Source organism: Geotrypetes seraphini, chromosome 5 (genome assembly GCF_902459505.1).
Source record: "Geotrypetes seraphini chromosome 5, aGeoSer1.1, whole genome shotgun sequence".
Lineage (NCBI taxonomy): Eukaryota > Metazoa > Chordata > Amphibia > Gymnophiona > Dermophiidae > Geotrypetes > Geotrypetes seraphini.
Genome location: NC_047088.1, coordinates 116,863,274 through 116,884,448, shown reverse-complemented (window position 1 = coordinate 116,884,448; position 21,175 = coordinate 116,863,274). Strand labels below are relative to the sequence as shown.

Below are 21,175 nucleotides of genomic sequence, written 5' to 3'. Positions count from 1 at the left end.
TGCCTCGGCCAAATTGGAAGCCACCAAGATCATCAGTCCCCTGTACTCTGCTATGCGACGCAAAAGACACCCTATCATGGGCCACGGAAGGAAGGTGTAAAGAAGACCCTCCTGTGGCCAGGACTGCACCAGTGTCCAGGTCATCGCTGCTGGCCTCTCGACGACTGTAAAACCAATCAACCTTCTTGTTCGCCACAGTCGACATGAGGCCGAACACTGGTATCCCCCTATTGGTGCATTATGCACTCGACCGCTCTCCAGGAGACCACTGAGAACGTCTGCCTGAACGTTGTCCACGCCTGTCACATGAACTGCAGACAGTGCTACCAGTTGTCGTTACGCCCAGCAAAAGAGCAATAGCCTCCCCGCTCAGAGAGGGACACCTCGTTCCCCCCTGCCAGTTGACATGGCATTGTCCAAGCGCACATGCACAGCTTGATGACGGAGACGACCCTGGAAATGCAAGAGACAAACAAATTATCCTCAGTTCCAGGCGATTGATCGACCACCTACGCTCCGAGATTGCCCACCGGCCCTGCACTGAAACAGACATACAGACTGCCCCCAGCCGGAGACTCGTGTCCAATGACAAGTTCAACCAATCTGAAATCCAGAGCAGAAGGCTTCTGGCCAGCAACAGGGAACGCAAACACCACGCCATGCTGCTGCATGCCGCCGCTATCCAAGGCAGGAAGGCAAGCAATGGGCCCCACAGAAGATTTCATCGGTACAACAAAGCCTCCTCCAAGGGACGCAGTATAGCACTGGCCCACAGAACGAAATTGAACGTAGCCACCATGAGCCATCATGGAGATACTTCCAGGCCATCGGGGTCTGAGTGACCAGGTCTCTGATGACTTTCCAAATCTACTCTTGACATGATATATGAACATCCTCTATAATAAAACCCTAAGCGCGCATGTGCACTTACAACACTGTGTTCCCTGACAGCGTGATCTGTGCTTCCATGCCGAATTCGATTTCAGGCACATGGGGTGGCTTGCGGCGCATGCAACGATTTGAGCAGCGGTGGCGGTTTGACTCCTGTGCTGCTGCTGCTGCCGGGACGCCCCTCCCCACCCCCGGACCAGCAAACGTAGCAGCCACAGGGCATTTGCTAGGCCGGCCCACTTAGATAATGCAAGGTGGGCCAGCCTAGCAAAAGCCCTGAGGCTGCCCGGGCTAGCGGATGCTGGACAGGGGGAGCAGGGAAAGGAGAAACCCTACTGCTGGACAAGGGGATCAGGTAAGAGGTGCTGCTGGACAGGGAAGAGGTAAAAGGAAGGGAGAAGGCCTACTGATGGACAGGGGGAGCAGGGAAGAGGTGTTGCTGGACAGGGAGGAGGTAAAAGGAAAAGGCCTACTGCTGGACAAGGGGAAACAGGGAAGAGATGCTGCTGGACAGGGGGGAGTTAAAACGAAGGGAGAAGGGCTGCTGCTGGACCGGGGGAGCAGTGAAGGGGTGTTGCTGGACAGGGGGAGGTAAAAGGAAGGGAGAAGGGCTGCTGCTGGACAGGGGGAGCAGTGAAGGGGTGCTACTAGACAACGGGGAGATAAAACTAAGGGAGAAGGGCTACTGCTTGACAGGGGGAGCAGGCAAGGGGTGGTAGTGCACAGCCGAGGAAAGAGAGACAGAAAGACAGACAGAAAGCAGCCAAGGAGAGCGAGAGAAAGAAAGACTCACACACACACACACATCTATTAATGTAACCTGTTAATGTAACAAGCTTAAAGACTAGTAAGAACATAAGAATTTACTGCTGCTGGGTCAGACCAGTGGTCCATCGTGCCCAGCAGTCCACTCCTGCGGCGGCCCCCAAGTCAAAGACCAGTGCCCTAACCGAGACCAGCCCTACCTGCATTCGTTCTGGTTCAGCAGGAACTTGTCCAACTTTGTCTTGAATCCCTGGAGGGTGTTTTCCCTTATACCAGCCTCCGGAAGAGCATTCCAGTTCTACCCCTCTCTAGGTGAAGAAGAACTTCCTTACATTTGTACGGAAACTATCCCCTTTAACTTTAGAGTGCGCCCTCTCATTCTCTCTACCTTGGAGAGGGTGAACAACCTGTCTTTATCTACTAAGTCTATTCCCTTCATTATCTTGAATGTTTTGATCATGTCCCCTCTCAGTTTCCTCTTTTCAAGGGAGAATAGGCCAAGCTTCTCTAATCTTTCACTGTAAAGCAACTCTTCCAACCCTTTAACCATTTTAGTCGCTCTTCTCTGGACCCTTTCGAGTAGTACTGTGTCCTTCTTCATGTACGGCGACCAGTGCTGGACGCAGTTTCCAGGTGAAGGCGTACCATGGCCCGGTACAACGACATGATAACCTTCTCCGATCTGTTCGTGATCCCCTTCTTAAACATTCCTAGTATTCGCCCTTTTTGCCACTGCCACGCAGACAGCTTCATCGACTTGTCAACCAGTATTCCCAAGTATCTTTCTGGGGGGGTCTCTCCAAGTACCACCCCGGACATCTTGTATTCGTGTATGGGATTTTTGATACTGACATGCATTACCTTACATTTATCCATGTTGAACCTCATTTGCCATGTCGCTGCTCATTTCTTGAGCGCGTTGTAGATCTTCACAATCTCCCTGCATCTTTACTACTCTGAATAACTTCGTATCGTCTGCAAATTTAATCACCTCACTCATCGTACCCATTTCCAGATCATTTATGAATATTTTGAAGAGCACAGGTCCAAGCACTGAGCCCTGCAGCACCCCACTGGTGATGTTCTTCCAGTCTGAGTATTGTCCATTTACCCCCACTCTCTGTTTCCTATCTGCTAGCCAGTTTTTAATCCACACGAGTATTTCATCCTCTATTTCATGGCTCTCAATTTTCTGAAGAAGTCGTTCAAGCAGAATCTTGTCGAATGCCTTCTGAAGATCCAGATACACTTCTCCCTCTCCATTCGCAGTTTCAACACTCGCAATTTCACATATTCGTGATTTTTTAGGTGGAGGGGGAAACCCCCCCCCATAGTATAGCACGTTCCCGCCTCTCTCCAGCCTTTCCCACCGGCATTCTGGCCTTACCTGGTGGTCTAGCGGGCTTTCGGGGCAGGAGCGATCTTCCTACGTAGTTCTCTTTTCGGAAGTTCAGTGCCGTGGCCGTCATTCCAGGTCAAAGCGGATCATATTGTGATCACTGGTTCCCAGCGTTCCCTCTACTTCTACATCTAGCGCCTGTCCTCATAGTCCATTTAGAATTAAGTCCAGAATTGCATTTCCTCTCATATTTTCCTTGACAAGTTGTTCCAGGAAACAATCGCCTATAGCAGCCAGGAACTTGGTCTTCCTATCGCAGCCAGAGGTGACTAGGTTCCAGTCTATCCCCGGAAAATTGAAGTCGCCTAAGATAACTGCGTTGCCTCCCTTGCAGTTGTGTTTAATCTCGTTCGTCATTTCTCCATCAATTTCTTCGGACTGCCCTGGGAGCGATAGTAGATGCCGATCTTCATTTCCATTCCATTGGCTCCTGGAATTTTGATCCATAGAGACTAACTAATTTGTCATTTCAGGTGTGTTCTCTCCAGTAGATTTGATAACCTCTTTGACATATAGGGCAATGCCCCCCACCTTTTTGACCCACTCTGTCTCTGCGGTATAGTTTGTATCCTGGTAGCACAGTGTCCCAGATGTTTTCTTCGGTCCACCATGTTTCTGTGATGCTGATGATGTCAAAGTTATCTTTTTGTGTCATAGCTTCTAATTCACCCATCTTGTCCCTTAGGCTCCTTGCATTCGTGTACATACACTTGAGTTTGTGGCCTGTTCCTTTCTTGCATTTCCTTCCCTCTTGTGTCCCTTTAGATCTGTCTTGCCTGAGATCCGGTGAGTCTTCTCCGCTATCTTCCTGCAGGGTATCCTCTTGGTATCCGGTTCCCAAATCACCGATTCTCTCTCTCGGTCAACTGTCGGCTTTCCCCTTCTTCCTAGTTTAAAAACTTCTCAATTTCTCTCTTGATGTTGCTTGCAAGTAGCCTCGTTCCGTCTCCGTTGAGATGGAGTCCGTCCTTCTGAATAGCTTGTTCTTCCCCAAGAACATCGTCCAGTTGCGCAAGAAGTGGAATGAATCCTTGTTCCTCACACCAGCGCGTCATCCACGCGTTGACTGCTTGCAGCTCCATCTGCCTCTTCTCATCAGCCCTGGGTACCGGCAGGATCTCCGAGAACGCTACCCTCGGTGTTCTGGTCTTAAGCTTCCTTCCTAGCATCTGGAGCTGATCCTTCAGTACTTCCCTGTTGTAATTCCTGTTGCTCACGTTGTTAGTTTCCACATGGATCACCACCGCCATTTCTTCCTCTTTCACACAATCCGAGTATTGTCCATTTACTCCCACTCTCTGTTTCCTATCCGCCTGCCAATTTTTAATCCATGTGAGAATTTCAGCCTCGATTACATGGCTCGCAATTTTTCAATGTAGTCGTTCATGCGGAACCTTGTCGAAAGCCTTCTGAAAATCCAGATATACAATGTCAACCGGGTCACCCTTGTCTATCCATCTGTTTACTCCCTAAAAGAAGTGCAGCAAGTTCATCAAGCAAGATCTTCCTCTGCTGAAGCTATGCTGGCTGGTCTTCATCAGATCGTGTTCGTCAAGGTGATCAATAATGCGGTCCTTTATCAGCGCCTCTACCATCTTTCTCGGTACTGAGGTCAGACTCACCGGTCTGTAGTTTCCCGGATCATCCCTCAAACCTTTCTTGAAGATCAGTGTAACATTCGCTACCTTCCAGTCTTCCGGAACCCTTCCCCATTTGATCGACAGATTGCTCTGTTCCATGTGAAAGCAGACCCCCAGGTACTCCAAACCCTAGGTGGATTCCAAGTGACTCTTCCTAAAGTTGATCACCCAGCCCAGACGCTGTGGTAAGTGAACATATAACATAACATAACTTTATTTTTGTATACCGCCACAATCAAAAGAAAGAAAAAACTGGATAATCAGCAAATTAACTAAAAAGACAATAAAAATTTAAATTAATGCAGTAAAATTATTATGTTAAGGATAAAAACATTGAGTTACGAGATAAATTTATCAAATAATACTGTCTTAATTTCTTTTCGGAATGTGCTATATGATAACATAGCTCCGTTGATATAGTTACCCAATCAGGACTGTTGTTTACTTGCTTGAAATGCTAGCATTCTGTCTAAAAAGGACCTAACTTTACAGCCTAAAATCTTCGGGTATACAATTAAGTTACAATTCCTGGTTACCCTCATGGGGTTATATAGCATGAAATGAGATAACAGGTAGGCAGGAGTCAATCCCCAAACCAACTTAAAACTAAAACATGCAAATTTAAATATTACTCATGCTTCCACTGGCAACCAATGTAATAATCGATAATAAGGGCTAATATGATAGCTTTTCTTCAAGCCAAATATAAGGCGACCAGCCGTATTCTGCACTATTCTCAATTTTCTCACTACTTTCTTTGGTGTGCCCAAGTAAACAATATTACAGTAGTCCAATATAGATAATACCAATGCCTGCACCAACAATTTAAAAGATAAAGGGTCAAAATATTTTTTGATGGTCTTTAATTTCCATAGCGCAAAAAAGCACTTTTTCAACACCTGCTGAATCGCCTGGATCCCCTCGGCTAGAGAGGAAGCTCTGATCAGCCAATTGTCCAGATACAGATGGACCAGGACAACCATAGAGCTGAGATGCGCTGTCACTACCATCATCTTGGTGAAGGTCCTAGCGCTGTCACCAATCTGAAGGGAAGAGTTGTAAACTGAAAGTGCTGCTCCAGGATGTGAAACTGCAGAAACTTCCTGTGTCCCTTAAAAAAGGGGATATGAAGATAAGCCTCAGTGAGATCCAGGGAGGCCAGAAACTCCTCCAGCACCACTGATGCAATGATGGCATGCACCATCTCCATGCGGCATTCACCACTTTGAGATCCAGGATGGGTTTCCAATCTTCAGAGCCTTTCTTTGTCACAATGATATCGAGTATCTCCCAGAGCCAAAGTCACCCTATGGCACGGGCTCAAATACCGCAAGATCCAACAGTCTGCAGACCTTGACCTGCACCCAAAGCACCTTCTCGGGGCAGCCAGCAGGGGAATCTAGAAAGTACTCAGAGAGAGGACGGAGAAACTCCAATTTAAGCCTGTTGTGGAGTACCTCCAAGACCCTGCCCCCAATGCGCAGGAGAGGGGCCGAGGCCTGGCCTCAGAACTGTTTCTTAGAGGGGGAGCTGCTGGACATCTATTTGAAGACTGCTGATGGCAAGACAACCCCCCCCACCCCCCAAAACACAGGGCCTGGAAGATGAAGGGTAACTGCTCTGAGGAGGGAGATCTGGAGTACTGGTGAAGATGTCGAAACGGATGAAATTTAGAATGCCCCAAACTCCAGGCGGGACGTGACCTATTCCCAGGCAAAGCCTTGGGTTTGCGGTCTTGTACACTCGCCATAAGGTCATCTAGACCCTGGATGAACAGAAGCTGTCCCTTAAAGGACAACTTGCTCAAGGTGGTCTTAGAGGAGGAGTCCCCAGACCTCTGCCTGATCCACAGCATCCTCCGGGTGGACACTGAATAAGCACCCAGCTTGGCAAAAACTTTCAATATGTCATATAAGGCATCAGCCACATAATCCATCCAGGAGATGAGAAAGTCCAAATCACGCAGCACCACAGTATCATGGCAGTTTGGAGTGACACGCCCAAGCAATGAAGGACAAGGCTGTCGCCACCTTGACACCGGCCGCAGCCAAAACAATAAGGTATTTAAGGATAAAATCCGCACACATGTTCTGAAAATCTTTCCAGACCACCCCTAAATTAGAAGGGAGGGTAATACGCTTGGTGACCTGAGTCACAACTGAAGCCACCTTCGGAGAAGCAAAGCACTTGGTAAAACAGACCACCATGGGATAAAGTCTCGCCATGGACCGAGCGCATTTCAAGGGACCCTCCGGGTTATCCCAAATCTCCAACGGGATATGAACTACATTGGGGTTATCAGGAAAGGAGGCAGTTAATGGCCTCTGATCTCTAATGAGAGAACATTCCGCCTGGACCAGTTGATCTGGCTGCAGCTTTAATTCCTGAAGAGATTCCGTAATAAAGTCCTACAGACGAGCAGGTTTGAAGAACCTGTGTACTGTGGGATCGTCAGTCAGGTCCTGGGACCTACACGGATCCTGATCATTGAGCTCCGCCACATTTGCCACATCTGTGGATGCTGCTGAACTTCCCTGAGAAAGCAGAGGGATTGAGAGAATGCCCAACTCAATCACGGGCATCGCTCTTTTCCGCTCCGGTTCCCCACTGAGGGACAAAGCAAAAGACTCAGATCCAGCGGAGGCGTAGTAGTCCCCATGGACATCCAAGATGTCAGTGGGGCAACCACAGGCATGGACTTCTTAACTAAGTATGCCTGATTAAGCATATTCACAAATTTCAGAGGAAAAAGATCTCTCGTGGCGAGAGCCACCCTGTGCGCCTCAGACTCAGAATGCTTGAAAGACTTATGATACTTTTCTCCATAACCACTCTTGCATTTTGCCAATACGTTACCAGCATTCTCCTCAGAGCCCCCAGATGCAATTTTCATGGAAAATGAGGCAGAAGGCTCAAGGAGTCTCCTCTGAAGTGGAATGTACCGCATCCAAGCAAATTTCTCCCCTCTCGTGGACTGCAGTGCACATGGAACAGGGCTGCACATCCAACAGCCATCTGCCGCAAATGAGGCAAGAATCCATCCCATCTGTTTGGAGCAAAAACGAAGCTTCTAACTATAAATCTTGCAATACAATGGCCCAGAAAAGGAACAGGAATCCCTAGAAAACGGTGATTTTCAGATTTTAGAGGTAGAAAGGGGTAGGGCATGCAGGGAAACTACCAAAAAAACCCTTTATAAGACGCCCCCAAAATCACTAAAACAGGCTGTCAGTCTGTTACTCACTGTTCCATTGTGCTGAATGGGAAAAAGTGCAGGCAATGATGGAATAGTGTGTAAGGAGATCTAAAGCCTCAGGAAGCTGGAAAGCTGGATTTCAAGTCTTCTGACTGCCCCACCAGCCCGACCACCACCACCCTCAGATACATTGCTTAATCACCTGGTGGAGGCACACAGTCTGGCTCTAATTCCGGTCACGCCTCATTGGAACCGCTTAGCCTGCGTTACACCCACTAGCAGACAAACCTGGGATGAGTTAAGTCCCAATCACAGAGCTCCAATCTGTCCTGCAGGCTGTCCAGGGGGGCGATCCCCCAGAAGCAGACATTCTCCAACAGTCTGCGATTTCCCCCAGGGAACCTCCACAGCACAAGGGCAAACCCGCAAAGGAAATAAGGAAAAAATACTGAAAACTAGCAAAAGAAACATGAGCAGAAGAGGTAAGCTCCTATAGGCTCGCTTGTAGGAAAGCAAGACTGGTGTCCAAAGGGCATGCTCCAGGATATGCTAGCAGAGGGAAGAGTTAAGACTTCAATCATCAGAGGCTTCCTACAGTGCCTGGTGGCAAAAGATGCATAAACCCACTGGTCCTGGAATAAAGGGGGATGGTACAAGAATCCCTCAAGGATCAGTACTGGGGCCAAATCTGTTCAATATGTTTGTGAGCAACATTGCTAAAGGGTTAGAAGGAAAGGTTTGCCTTTTTGCGGATGATACCAAGATTTGTAATAGAATAGACACTAAGGATGGAGTGGAAAAAATGAAAAAGGATCTGCAAAAGTTAGAGCAATGGTCTAATATCTGGCAACTAAAATTCAATGCAAAGAAGTGCAGAGTAATGCTTTTGGGGATTAGAAATCGGAAGGAACCGTATGTGCTGGGAGGTGAGAGGCTGATATGCACGGATGGGGAGAGAAACCTTGGGGTGACTTGGAGTGACTTGGACAAACTAGGGGAATGGGCAGAGAGATGGCAGATGAAATTCAATGTTGAGAAGTGTAAAGTATTGCATGTGGGAAGCAAAAACCCGAGGTATAATTATACGATGGGAGGGATGTTATTGACTGAGAGTACCCAAGAAAGGGACTTGGGGGTAATGGTGGACATGACAATGAAGCCGACGGCACAGTGCACAGCTGCCGCTAAGAGAGCGAATAGAATGCTAGGTATAATCAAGAAGGGTATTACAACCAGAACGAAAGAAGTTATCCTGCCGCTGTATCGGGCAATGGTGCATCCACATCTTGAGTACTGCATTCAGTATTGGTCACCGTACCTTAAGAAGGATATGGTGTTACTCGAGAGAGTTCAGAGGAGAGCGACACGACTGATTAAGGGGATGGAAAGCCTTTCATACGCTGAGATTGGAAAAACTGGGACTCTTTTCCCTGGAAAAGAGAAGATTAAGAGGGGATATGATAGAGACTTACAAGATCATGAAGGGCATAGAGAGAGTAGAGAGGGACAGATTCTTCAAACTTTCAGAAAATAAAAAAAACAAGAGGGCATTTGGAAAAGTTGAAAGGGGACAGATTCAAAACAAATGCTAGGAAGTTCTTCTTTACACAACGTGTGGTGGACACCTGGAATGCAATTCCAGAGGACGTTATAGGGAAGAGTACGGCACTGGGGTTTAAGAAAGGATTGGACAAATTCCTGCTGGAAAAGGGGATAGAGGGGTATAGATAGAAATTTACTGCACAGGTCCTGGACCTGTTGGGCCGCCGCATGAGCGGACTGCTGGGAGCGATGGACCTCAGGTCTGATCCAGCGGAGGCATTTCTTATGTTCTTATGTTCTTATGGGTGATAGTGTCTGAAGATCTTAAGGCAAAAAAGCAGTATGACAAGGTGGTGGCTGTTGCCAGAAGGATACTAGGCTGTATAGAGAGAGGTGTAACCAGTAGAATAGGTGTGTCAAACTCGGCCCACGGGCCAAATTTGGCTCGCAGGGTAATTAAATTTGGCCCACAATGTGGCCTGTGATTTGGCCCTCTGTCCTTCCCACCCTCCATCCCGGTATCACCTTCAAACTGCTTGCAGAGGATCGCCGGTGCTGTAGCAATCCTAAGGAGGCTGCCGTCGACTTCCATAGCACGTTCCCTCTACCGTGATCCTGTATGTCAGAAGAGGGGCGGAACCACAGTAGAGGAACATGCTGCGGAGATTCAACGGCACCAGCAATCCTCTGCAGTGTGTGAAGGTGAGATCATGCTAGAAAGAAGATGCAGGCCTTCGGGGGAGGACAGCGGGTCCTGGTGTAGAAGTACAGGGAAGGAGGGAGGCGGTAGCGGACCCTGGTGTAGAAGTATACGGAAGAAGGGAGGGAGGGAAAGTGGGGTCCAAAGAGATGTGCATATGCTGCACTGAGGGGGGGAGGGTAATAAATAATGGGTTTAAAAACAAAGGAAAGGGAGAGAGATGGTGGACAATGGGATGGAGGGAAGGAATAATAATAATAATAACAACTTTATTTTTGTATACCGCCATACCCAAGGAGTTCTAGGCGGTTCACATTTGTTTATCAAAAAATTACAAGTGGTTCACAACAATTGAACAAAGTTAGAAGCGACGAAGTAGTTGAGGTTAGAGAGAGAAGGGAGTGTGTAGGTCAGGGGGAGGATTGAGGTGGGTAGGCTGGGTAGAGAGGTGGAAGGGGAAAGAGGGAGGTTGTGGTTCATTGGAGAGGGGTGTTAGGTGTCTTCTCCGTGGAATAGGTGAGTTTTGAGAGATTTTCTAAACCTGAGGTAGGTGGGGGCCTCAAGGACAATTTGGGCTAGCCATGGTTCAGTTTGGCAGCCTGGAAAGGTGAGAAGTTGGACACAAGGGATGGTGTGGAGGGAGGATAGAGATACTGGATAGGAGGGTAATTAGGAAGAGAAAGGGAGAGAGGGTGGACCCTGGCATGGTGAGGAAGGAGGGAGAGATACTGGATGAAAGGATAGTTGAGAAAAGGAGAGATGGTGGATCTGGGTTTGGTGGGGTCCATCACTGTAGCTGCGGGGATGGAGATGAAAAAAAGGAAAGATGCCAGACATTCAGGGGAGAGAAGGGAAATGGAAGGGGAGGACAGTGATGGAAGATGGATGGTTAGCACGGAGAAAGAAGAAAATGACAAATGGACAGGAGACTCTGGCAAGCAAGTTGTCCGAAGACACCCAGAGCCTGGGACCAACCTGATTTGAATAATAAACAGACATCAAAAGGTAGAAAAAATAATTTTCTGTTTTGTGATTACAATATGTCAGATTTGAAATGTGTATCTTGTAAGAGCTAGTGTTAGACAGCAAGCGTGAACTAGGACCTAAAAGAGAGAGGAAAAGTCTTTATTTATTTTGTTTACATCACAGAGCCGACGTAGGGTTGGAGAGGTTGTAACCCTATACGTCTACCAAGACTAAGGGGTCCTTTTATTAAGGTACGCATTTAGCGCGCACTAAATTGGTTAGCATACCTTAATAAAAGGACCCTTAAGTATCTTAATGAAAAATTTGGCCCGCGACTTAGCCTATGTTTTAGATTTCGGCCCCTTATGTGATTGAGTTTGACACCCCTGCAGTAGAAGAAAGAAGGTGTTGATGTCCCTGTACAGGTCGTTGGTGAGGCTCCACTTGGAATATTATGTTCAATTTTGGAGACCGTATCTGGAAAAAGACATAAGAAGACTTAAAGCGGTCCAGAGAAAGGTGACAAAAATAGGAGGAGGTCTGCACCAAACGACATATGAGGAGAGACTGGAAACCCTGAATATGTATACCCTAGCGGTAGGCAATTCCAGTCCTCGAGAGCCAGAGCCAGGTCAGGTTTTCAGGATATCCACAATGAATATGTACGAGATGGATTTGCATGCACTGCCTCCTTGAGATCCAAATCTATCTCATGCATATTTATTATGAATATCTAGAAAACATGACCTGGCTCCGGCTCTCGAGAACCGGAATTGCCTACCCCTGCCCTAGAGGAAAGGAGGGACAGGGGAGATATAATTCATTCATTCAAAAACTTGAAAGGTATTAACATAGAACAAATTTTTTTTTCCAGAGAAAGGAAAATGGTAAAACCAGAGGGCATAATTTGAGGTTGAGGGGTGGTAGACTCAGGAGTAATGTTAGGAAATTCTTCTTTATGGAGAGGATGGTTGATGCATAGAATGCACTCCCGAGGGAGGTGGTGGAGAGGAAAATGGTGACAGAGTTCAAAAAAGCATGGGATGAACACAGAAGATCTCTAATCAGAAAATAATGGTATATATTTAAGAACTAAGGCTAGTATTGGGCAGACTTGCACAGTCTTGTCTCCCATATAAGGCATTCAGTTGAAAATGGGCTGGGGAGGATTTCAACAGCAGTGTCATTTTAGATGGGCTGAAGCGAGCTTTGACGGAGATTCTGGTAGATGAAACCTACACACAGTACCGGGTAGAAGAACTCTGGGTTTCTGGCCCAGAAATATCTAAGAAAAAGAACTATTTAAATTAAATCATTAATTTATAGAGAGTGTATGTTTGGGCAGACTGAATGGACCATTCGGGTCCTTATCTGCTGTTATTTACTATGTAGAATGTGGTGATGTTACTTCCATGTTTTGAAATAAAAAACAGCAGTTTCTTGGCAGCATTGTGAGAAAAGAAATATACTCACTCAAAATAATGGGAGTATAATCTATAAACAGTTCAATTCTCACAAATATATCAAATTTTTTATCACAGAGAATTGATTTACCAACTAAAAAGTAAATATCAAGTTTCAAGTTTAATCAAATTTGATAAATCGCTTATTACATACTAAGCGAGTAACAATAAAATATACGTTATACAGCTTTAAAAGGGGATAAAAAACAAACTGACAAAACAGACAGACTCAGATACATAAGGAAAGGGAAAAGAGAGGGAAAAAGTTACAAAATTACTATTATTCAGATGAGAAGAAAGGAAAAGCCAAATAGGGAGAAAACATAAGGATTGGGATAAAATTGTTAAAATGGATTGTTTAAAGATTAAAAGAAGCTTTAAAAAGAAAAGTTTTTAAATTAGTTTTAAATATATTGAGGTCTTTAACTTCTCTTATGTATAAAGGCAGGGCATTCCAGGTAAGAGGGGCCATTACTGAAAATATGTCATGACGTCTGGTTCCAATAATTTTCAAGGAAGGAACCATAAGCAGCCCTTGGGTTGTGGATCGAAGAGAACGAGTCATGTTGTGTGGAATTAGTAAACGGTCTATAAATTGAGGTTCGTTGGTAGATAGTGTTTTAAATACTAGGAGCAATATTTTATATGTTATATGTTGATTAATGGGAAGCCAGTGCGAGTCTATTAAAAAGGGAGTTAACATGGTCATATTTTTTTCCATTGTGAATAATTTTAATTGCCGTATTTTGGATTATTTGTAAATGTTTTTTTTCCTTTTGAGTGATGTTTAACAATAGCGAATTGCAATAGTCTAGTTTAGCGATGACAAGAGAATGAATTAAAATGTTTAAGGATTTGGGTTCTAGAAACTTGGACTTGGAGCGAATCAAACGCAAACAATAGAAGCAACATTTAACTACATTACTGATGTGATCTTGATAAGAAAATTTGTCATCGATAATAACCCCGAGTATCTTTAGTGATGATACTAAACTTATGATTGTGTTTTTAATTAAAAATGGAGCCGATAGTTTTAACCCCTGTTTCATTGGGAAGAGTAATGCCTTAGTTTTTGTTATGTTTAAAGCTAGTCTATTTTGTGTAAGCCAATTTTTTATTTTTTCTAATTTTTGGTTAATTAGAAGTATTTCATTAGAATTTTCGGGGTTAAAAGGGTGAGTTCATTGAATGTCGTCTGCGTAAGCGTAAGTAGTAAAGCCTATTGATTGACTTAGACTTAGTAAAGGTGAAAGAAAGATATTGAAAAGTAATGGAGACAAAATAGAGTCCTGAGGAATTCCGTAGTTGTGTGAGAAAGGTTTAGAAATTGTATTATTAAAGTGTACCGTAGATGATCGGTTGGATAGAAAATATGTTAATAAATTAGAAATGCTCAGACAAAAAGCCAACAAGCTTTAGGTATAGGAGCATCAGACCCCACCAGATTGGACTTCAAGACATCAAAGCACCCTTCCTACCTTCCACTCTTATAGCTTTACTCATTTTAACTCTTCTCAATCAGGTCAGTAAGAGGGTGTTATAGCCGAATATTTATAAAGATGGTACCATATTAGAAAGATAAACAAGATTTTACTTATCTTTCAGCAGCTGGCTGTTTACTATGTCTGTTGCTTGCAATACTCCAACTCCTCAGCATGCTTAGCGCGCTCCCAGTGATGCGTCAGTCCAAAACAAAAACATCCATACCCCCCAAAAAATAAAGTTCATGCCACAATCCACCATTCAAAAATATCAAAAGAATAAAATCCACACAGCAATGTACTGATTCTTCAAAAGCATATTACGAATCAAAAAAGCCGGCGTCTTTTGCAGTTGATTTGTCAATGGGCTCTGGATGTGTCTCCTGTTCAATGTGGAGCTTGTTTGAAGTTTGAAGACATCTGGTTATTCTTCCTTCTGAAGAAGCAAACACTTGATGGGGAAACACGTACAGTGTTGAGGAAAACTGAGTAATATGTGTAAGGATTGAGGTGCCCCCAAAATGTAAGGTTGGAGGAGATATGGTTGAAGCGCCCTTACAAACGCCAGGTCCCGAGTTCAATACCCTCACAGAAGATTCACCAGGAAGTAGAATCAAATAACAAGCACAGCCAGAAGTGATTGCATATAGAATATAATATAGAAATAGACTTAATATTATAGAAAAGCAAGGTTCATAAAGATTAAGCACTACAATTAAGCATTACCATTAAGGATTAAGTTTTACAAATACAGAGACTGATTCTGTGCTCTTGTGAATGAGAGAGAATAGGTGCTGTGAGGACAGAGAGGTAGAGAGAGAAAGGGGGGGTTGGGGGTGGGTGATGTTCTAAGCTCTAGATTCAAGAGATAGAACGATGTGTTGCAGCTTTTATAGCTTGGAATCTTATTCTGAATATAGAAACTATTGTATTTCCCAGTATCTTTCTGTTTAGAATTTGTAAACTGTTTGAAACAATGGTTAGTTTAATCGATAAGGAAGGTGTGATACTTGCAGGCATGGTAGATGGGATTAGTCTCTGGCTTCTTTGTCCCATTCAAGCAGCCTATCTTCTTGATAAACAATCCAGTCTGGCTGGATGCTTAGTGTATGCGAATTCTGTGCAGGAGCATTTAGGGTCAGATTGATATAATGTCCCATAGGCCTTTGCTGACATTGGTTAGGGCAACCAAAATGCTGATTGCTAGCAATGCTAGGCTGGTAATATGCTTTTGAATAATCAGTACATTGCTGTGTGGATTTTATTTTATTTTTTTTATTTTTGAATGGTGGATTTGTGGCATGAACTTTATTTTTTTGGGGTATGGATGTTTTTATTTTGGACTGACACATCACTGGGAGCGCGCTAAGCATGCTGAGGAATTAGAGTACTGCAAGCAACAAACATAGTAAACAGCCAGTCGCTGAAAGATAAGTAAAATCTTGTTTATCTTTCTTGTAACCATCTTTATAAATATTCGGCTATAACACCCTCTTACTGACCTGATTGAGAAGAGTTAAAATGAGTAAAGCTATAAGAATGGAAGGTAGGAAGGGTGCTATGATGTCCTGAAGTCCAGGCTAGTGGGGTCTGCTGTTCCTATACCCAAAGCTTGTTGGCTTTTTTCACTGAGCACTTCTAATTTATTAACATATTTACTTTTTGGTTGGTAAAATCAATCCTCTATAAAAAGAAATATACATCATAAGAGTGAGGTACCCTCTGGAGACGCCATGAGCGGTATGAATTTATTTATTTTTTAAAATTCTTTATTGATTTTCAAAACTTAAATATTGCAGTACAACAAATGTAACATATAATAATACAATAAAAGCACATTCAACTTACACATGTTCTTATGAATTTATTGAAAAGTTCCTTATATTAATTATGTAGCGAAGATTTTTATGTGTTGCAGACCGGGGGATTCCAATTAAGAAATATTTCAAGATCTGGGTTTTCAGAAGCAGCCTTTGGCAAAGTGCATCAGAACCCAGCGATGGAATAGAAGTGAATAAGTAAGAAAAACCTTTTATTGAATTGGGGCAATTTGGACTATGTGCTATGATTGAAAAGTACTAGAGCTAAACAATTAGGATTTATCCCTTGCTCGGTCTCATGCCTATATTCCTGAGCACATTTGGATCCCTAGCAAGATATGTTTGAATGTATAGCTGTCAGTTTTGTGTGATTTTTATTTTTGTATGTAAACTGTGTTTCCGGCAGCATTACAGTGAAATCCAGTTTTCCCTATTGTTTGTTTTGGATGATTCTATTACAGAAAGCAATATTTTATCTGATTTACAGTATATCAAATAAATATTAACTATTTGTAAATATCACTACAGATTTACAGACTGAAACAGCTCTGGATCCTTACCCTGTTTCCGCAATTGATGTTCACGCTTGCTCCCATGCTCCTCTGCACTAGTAATACTTTCTTGCAACTCCTGCAGCTTTTCCCGATTCTGAAGTTGGGTCATTCGCAACTGAGCCCGCAAATCTTGAATTTCTCCAAGCAAGCTACTACGATCAAAGGACAGGATATACTCCAAACCAAGCTGCTGCTGTCCTTCCTGAGTAGAAAGCAAACCAACTGAAAATATTTCTGTTCAATCACAATGGGAAGAACAGGAAACATTCATACAGACTGTAATAATGACCAGTTAAAACAGCCCCAAAGAGCTTGAAGGTTAGACAAAAGCATGCTTTCAAACACTGCAAAAGACAAAATGGGGGTGAAGGGAAAGGGAATACTTGGAAGACAAATAGGAAACCATCTTTAAAACTCAGACACAGGATTGTGGGAAGTAAATTCAGGTAACTGTACATCCATATATAGGTGCCCAAAGGACAAATTCTATAAAGAAAAAAGGCACCTATTTAACTTTACAGAAAGCTAGCATAAGGGGTAATATATGTGCCTATAACTTAGGTAACTATAGTGATGGGGAAAAAAAACCCAACCAAAAATAAAAATAAAAACCAACAAGATTACATTGTATATTCCAAAGCAAATAACTTTTTATTTTAGTAATAAGTATTATAGCAGCATTTGTCAAATCAGAAATAAATCAGTTTGGACATATACAATGGAGAGAAAAACCTCATACAACAGTGCCGGCATCTTTCTGTAAGCATGGCGCCGACTCTCTAAGGAATCTCTGCCACAGCATGGGGTTTTTATACAGAAAGTATCTTTTTCTCAGATCCTTCCCATGGCTAGGAATATCTATCACCCTATTGGATAAACCAAATGCCTATCTAACCCTCTCCTAGTCCACGCTTCCATCCTTCCCTGGGGTCCTTGGACAGGCATAGTTTCTAGAACTTTCTTCTTCTTGAAGTTTTCATTCTTCACACGGGTACAGCATCACTTTATCAGTTCTTAAGTTCCCGGATGATGGAGTGTCTTTCTGACTTGCATTTTCCTTTCAGTACTGTTCATTGTCTTTCCAGCACTGGTTGGTGTCCTTAACATAAGAACATAAAAAACGCCTTCACCGGATCAGACCAAGGTCCATCTAGTCCGGCGATCCGCACACGCGGAAACCCATTTAGGTGCTCCTTGTTGGAGACCCGGATTTCCCGTATCCCTCAATATGATCTGCAAGAAGGTGTGCATCCAACTTGCATTTGAAGCCCAGCACATTTTCTGCCACCACCTCCTCCGGGAAAGCATTCCAAGCGCCCACCACTCTTTGTGTGAAACAGAACTTCCTGACATTTGTCCTGAACCTGCTGCCATTCAGTTTCAGGCTATGACCTCTCGTCCGTGTCCTCACGCAGTCTTCTCTTTTCTTGAGAATACATACTCACATGCCACACATTAGCAATGCGGTAAATAGCGGTTCCTAGAAGGGGGTACATTGGCCCGCGGGGACAAACCTGTTCACCGTTTCCGCGGTCGGTGAATGGCCTTGTCCCCGTCACCGCAGCGACTGCTAGTTTTCTTCCCCGTTTTCGGCGGTGACCCGCGGCTTAAATGCGGTGGCCGCGGGTAAACCGTCACCGTGTCATTCTCTAATTAGCATCTCAGCATCTGAACTGAAACCAGTTTGCACAAGCCCATGACTTAAGCCCAGGTCTCACAACCTGTAAAAGTCTCCCATAGGCTCCTGTCATCTATCTCATTATTTTTTAATGTTCTGTGCTCATTCCGTGTAAAATTTGTGTTACTTCCAAATGCATAAATACTTATTATAACTTTAAAAACAGGAAGAAAAACTTTGTACTTAGCTTCAGCCCTGTTACTTCCAAATGCATAAATACTTGTTATAACTTTAAAAACAGGAAGAAAAACTTTGAACTTAGCTTCAGCCCTGCATGAGCATTAAGGTAATTCTCCTTAGATGTTGGGTGAGGACCTGTCAGCACAACAAGTTTCACCCGAAGGATTTTTCAAGAACAAGTCCCCCCTTCAAGTTCGCTCTGCAGCATCCCAACTGATTGTCTTTAGTCAAAAAAGATCTGACAGGTCCTCACCTGACATCTAAGGAAAATTACCGTAATACTCATGCAGGGCTAAAGCACTGCTTAAGCTAAGTACAAAGTTTTTCTTCCTTTTTTTTAAATTATAAGTATTTATGCATTTGGAAGTAACACAAAGTTTATACATAATGCGCACAGAGCACTAAAAAAAATAAAAATAAGTCTGATGAAGACAAACACGCCGATTGAGTGACCCTAACCCTAAAAACTATTTGGTTGGTGGTTGGCATATTCTGATTACATTGAATACTTTGCAAAATGTAACATAGATGCTTGTCTTTACTATAGTTATTAAATATTGTTAACAGCAAAACGATTTAGGCTAAGTTTCAACACACCTATAATTTAGGCATCACCTACTAAACTAGTCACAGAACTGCTGAAAGAGCTCACACTGCCAAAGATATGTAAATGAGAAGTTCTCCAAGGACAAGAAGAATGACCTTATTCTGTCTGATGGGTGACGTCATTTGATTGGCACAGCCACCACTCCCCAGCTGGAAGCATATTAGATAGGGTTTCAGGGGTGCTTACATGGCTCCTGGCTCCCAAAGGGAGACCAGTGCAATGAGGAAAAAATGTGTAATGGGTTTTTAATTAGCATTCTGAATTAGTTTACATTCCTCGAGATCTAAGTTCTCGTCCCTGACCCTCAATACTAACAAGCAATGAACCAGGCCAGATATTATAAAAATATCTTATTCCTAACCTAGGTGGCAATTAGAGTGGTCTGTCCAAAACAAAATAAAATGGAACAATAGTCTCTGGATGTCACAGGAATCATTGGTTAATAAAAATTTTATTTAAATCAAATATCCAAATGTAAAAAATACCAATTGCTCATAGTGTTCTCTGCCTTCTTCAAATTGAAGGAAAAGTAAAACAAAGAATATGGATAATGTGTGATATTTGAGAATAAAAATATTCTAAAAAGTGAAGTGATATATGAAGGTGCACAAATGATTGATGAAAGGTGTTCATGGATGTGACCGAAAGATCAAAGTGGATAAACGTGAGTGCTGAAATGGTTGATGGTGTGCCCAAAAGATCAGGGTGAATTAATAATACCGATATCTGATGTGTAATGTGTATGATTTTGAAAATTTGTTAAAATAAAAAAAAAACTTTACCTAATCATAAATGAAAGCACATATATAAACAATATATGTGTATATACTGGATGTAAACACAAGAAAGTATAGGATAGTGAAGATTAAACTAGAAAGACTAGAGAAAAATATATAAAGTTAAGAAAAACCATGCGGTCAGACAGTACAATTGAAATATGAGACTTAAACTGAACAGGCTAGGATGCATAAATCACTTCAGAGTAAACACATGATTGCCCTTCAGGCTTCAAATCGTGCCTCCTGAAACTCTACCCAGGTATATATACAGAGCTGTATATAACCTGTCTTTCAGGGAGATGTATGCTCCAGGTAAGAGGCTGGCCAGCAGATGGAGATAGCCAGAGAGGTAATGAGCTGCTGGGGGCAGGAACACAGGAATTGTTGCAGCCTGGATCAGACTTCTAGAGAAAGACAGAGATCGACCTTGATGCTCTCTGGAGATGCTTCCTTTATACCCCTCGATCCAAGGGCTTACCTCTTGATATTAGATGTATTCTCCACCTTCTAGCCTTGACTACTCCAAAAATAATCACATTGCACCACCTGAGGTTGTAGTTCCAAGAGCTTAGCTCCTCCTAAACCGAGGATTTCAGAAGTCTCTGGTTCCTTCATTGCTAAGGTCATCTTACCTTCAAATATATTACATTACATTACATTAGGGATTTCTATTCCGCCTGTGCCTTGCGGTTCTAGGCCCGATCATGAAGTGTATGATGCAAAGCTGGTTCAAAGTTGCATCAGTTGAGTGACCATGAGTAGTTCTTGCTAAGGAGCAGATGTAGGCCAAATGTCACTTCTGCTTCAAGCTCTCTATAAAATCTATGTAGGGGTTTAACCCTTACATATACCCCTCTTTCAAAATGACAGGAAGACACTTGCTTATCAACTTGAAATACTAACTAAAAATAATGGGTCATATGTTTATCTGCAGTTTAACAAGGTAGGCAGCCTAGTTACGTGTAAAGAACATCATACTGACATAACATATGCTGATACTGCAAAAATGTAAAGCAATACAATTAACAGTAATATAGGCATACTTGAAACAAACAGTTTAGTACCAGTCTTGGTGGAAATTAGAGATTTATCAGTTGCCCTTCAAAGAATTATAATTCCTGTTAAGTAAACTGTGCTAGCCCAGTTGGTCCTCGAGGGCCAGAATCCAGACAGGTTTTCAGGATTTCCACAATGAATATGCATTGAAAGCAGTGCATGCAAATAGATCTCATGCATATTCATTGGGGAAATCCTGAAACCCTGACAGGATTCCAGCCCTCGAGGATCAGAGTTGCCTACCCCCCGTGCTAGCCTCTGCCCCCCTCCCCTACCTGATCGGTGAGGTAGAAACCTACAGTAACTGCAGAGAGGTACAGCCATTATTCTAGCAAAGTCCTTACTGCTTGATACATATTAGCTGATCTTCCTGCGAGGACCTTCCTGGACTGAGCTAAGCAAACATTTTTTCTACCTGAGTAATCTACTGTTTTGTTGAGATTTCTGGCTAGCTGTTT

At 43.4% G+C, this 21,175-nt stretch overlaps 1 protein-coding gene across 15 annotated transcripts in view; it reads right to left on the bottom strand.

Moving 5' to 3' along the window:
• Positions 1 to 21,175, bottom strand: part of PCNT (pericentrin) — an 820,497-nt gene that overhangs the window by 480,966 nt on the left and 318,356 nt on the right. For all 15 annotated transcript variants that reach the window (XR_004539480.1, XR_004539479.1, XR_004539483.1 and 12 more), the window contains one exon: positions 16,424 to 16,619. Coding sequence is in view for 5 of the 15 variants with exons in the window: in XM_033944852.1 (XP_033800743.1) it covers positions 16,424 to 16,619 (196 nt within the window). In the remaining 10 variants the exon portion in view is untranslated. The remainder of the gene's footprint in view (positions 1 to 16,423; positions 16,620 to 21,175) is intronic.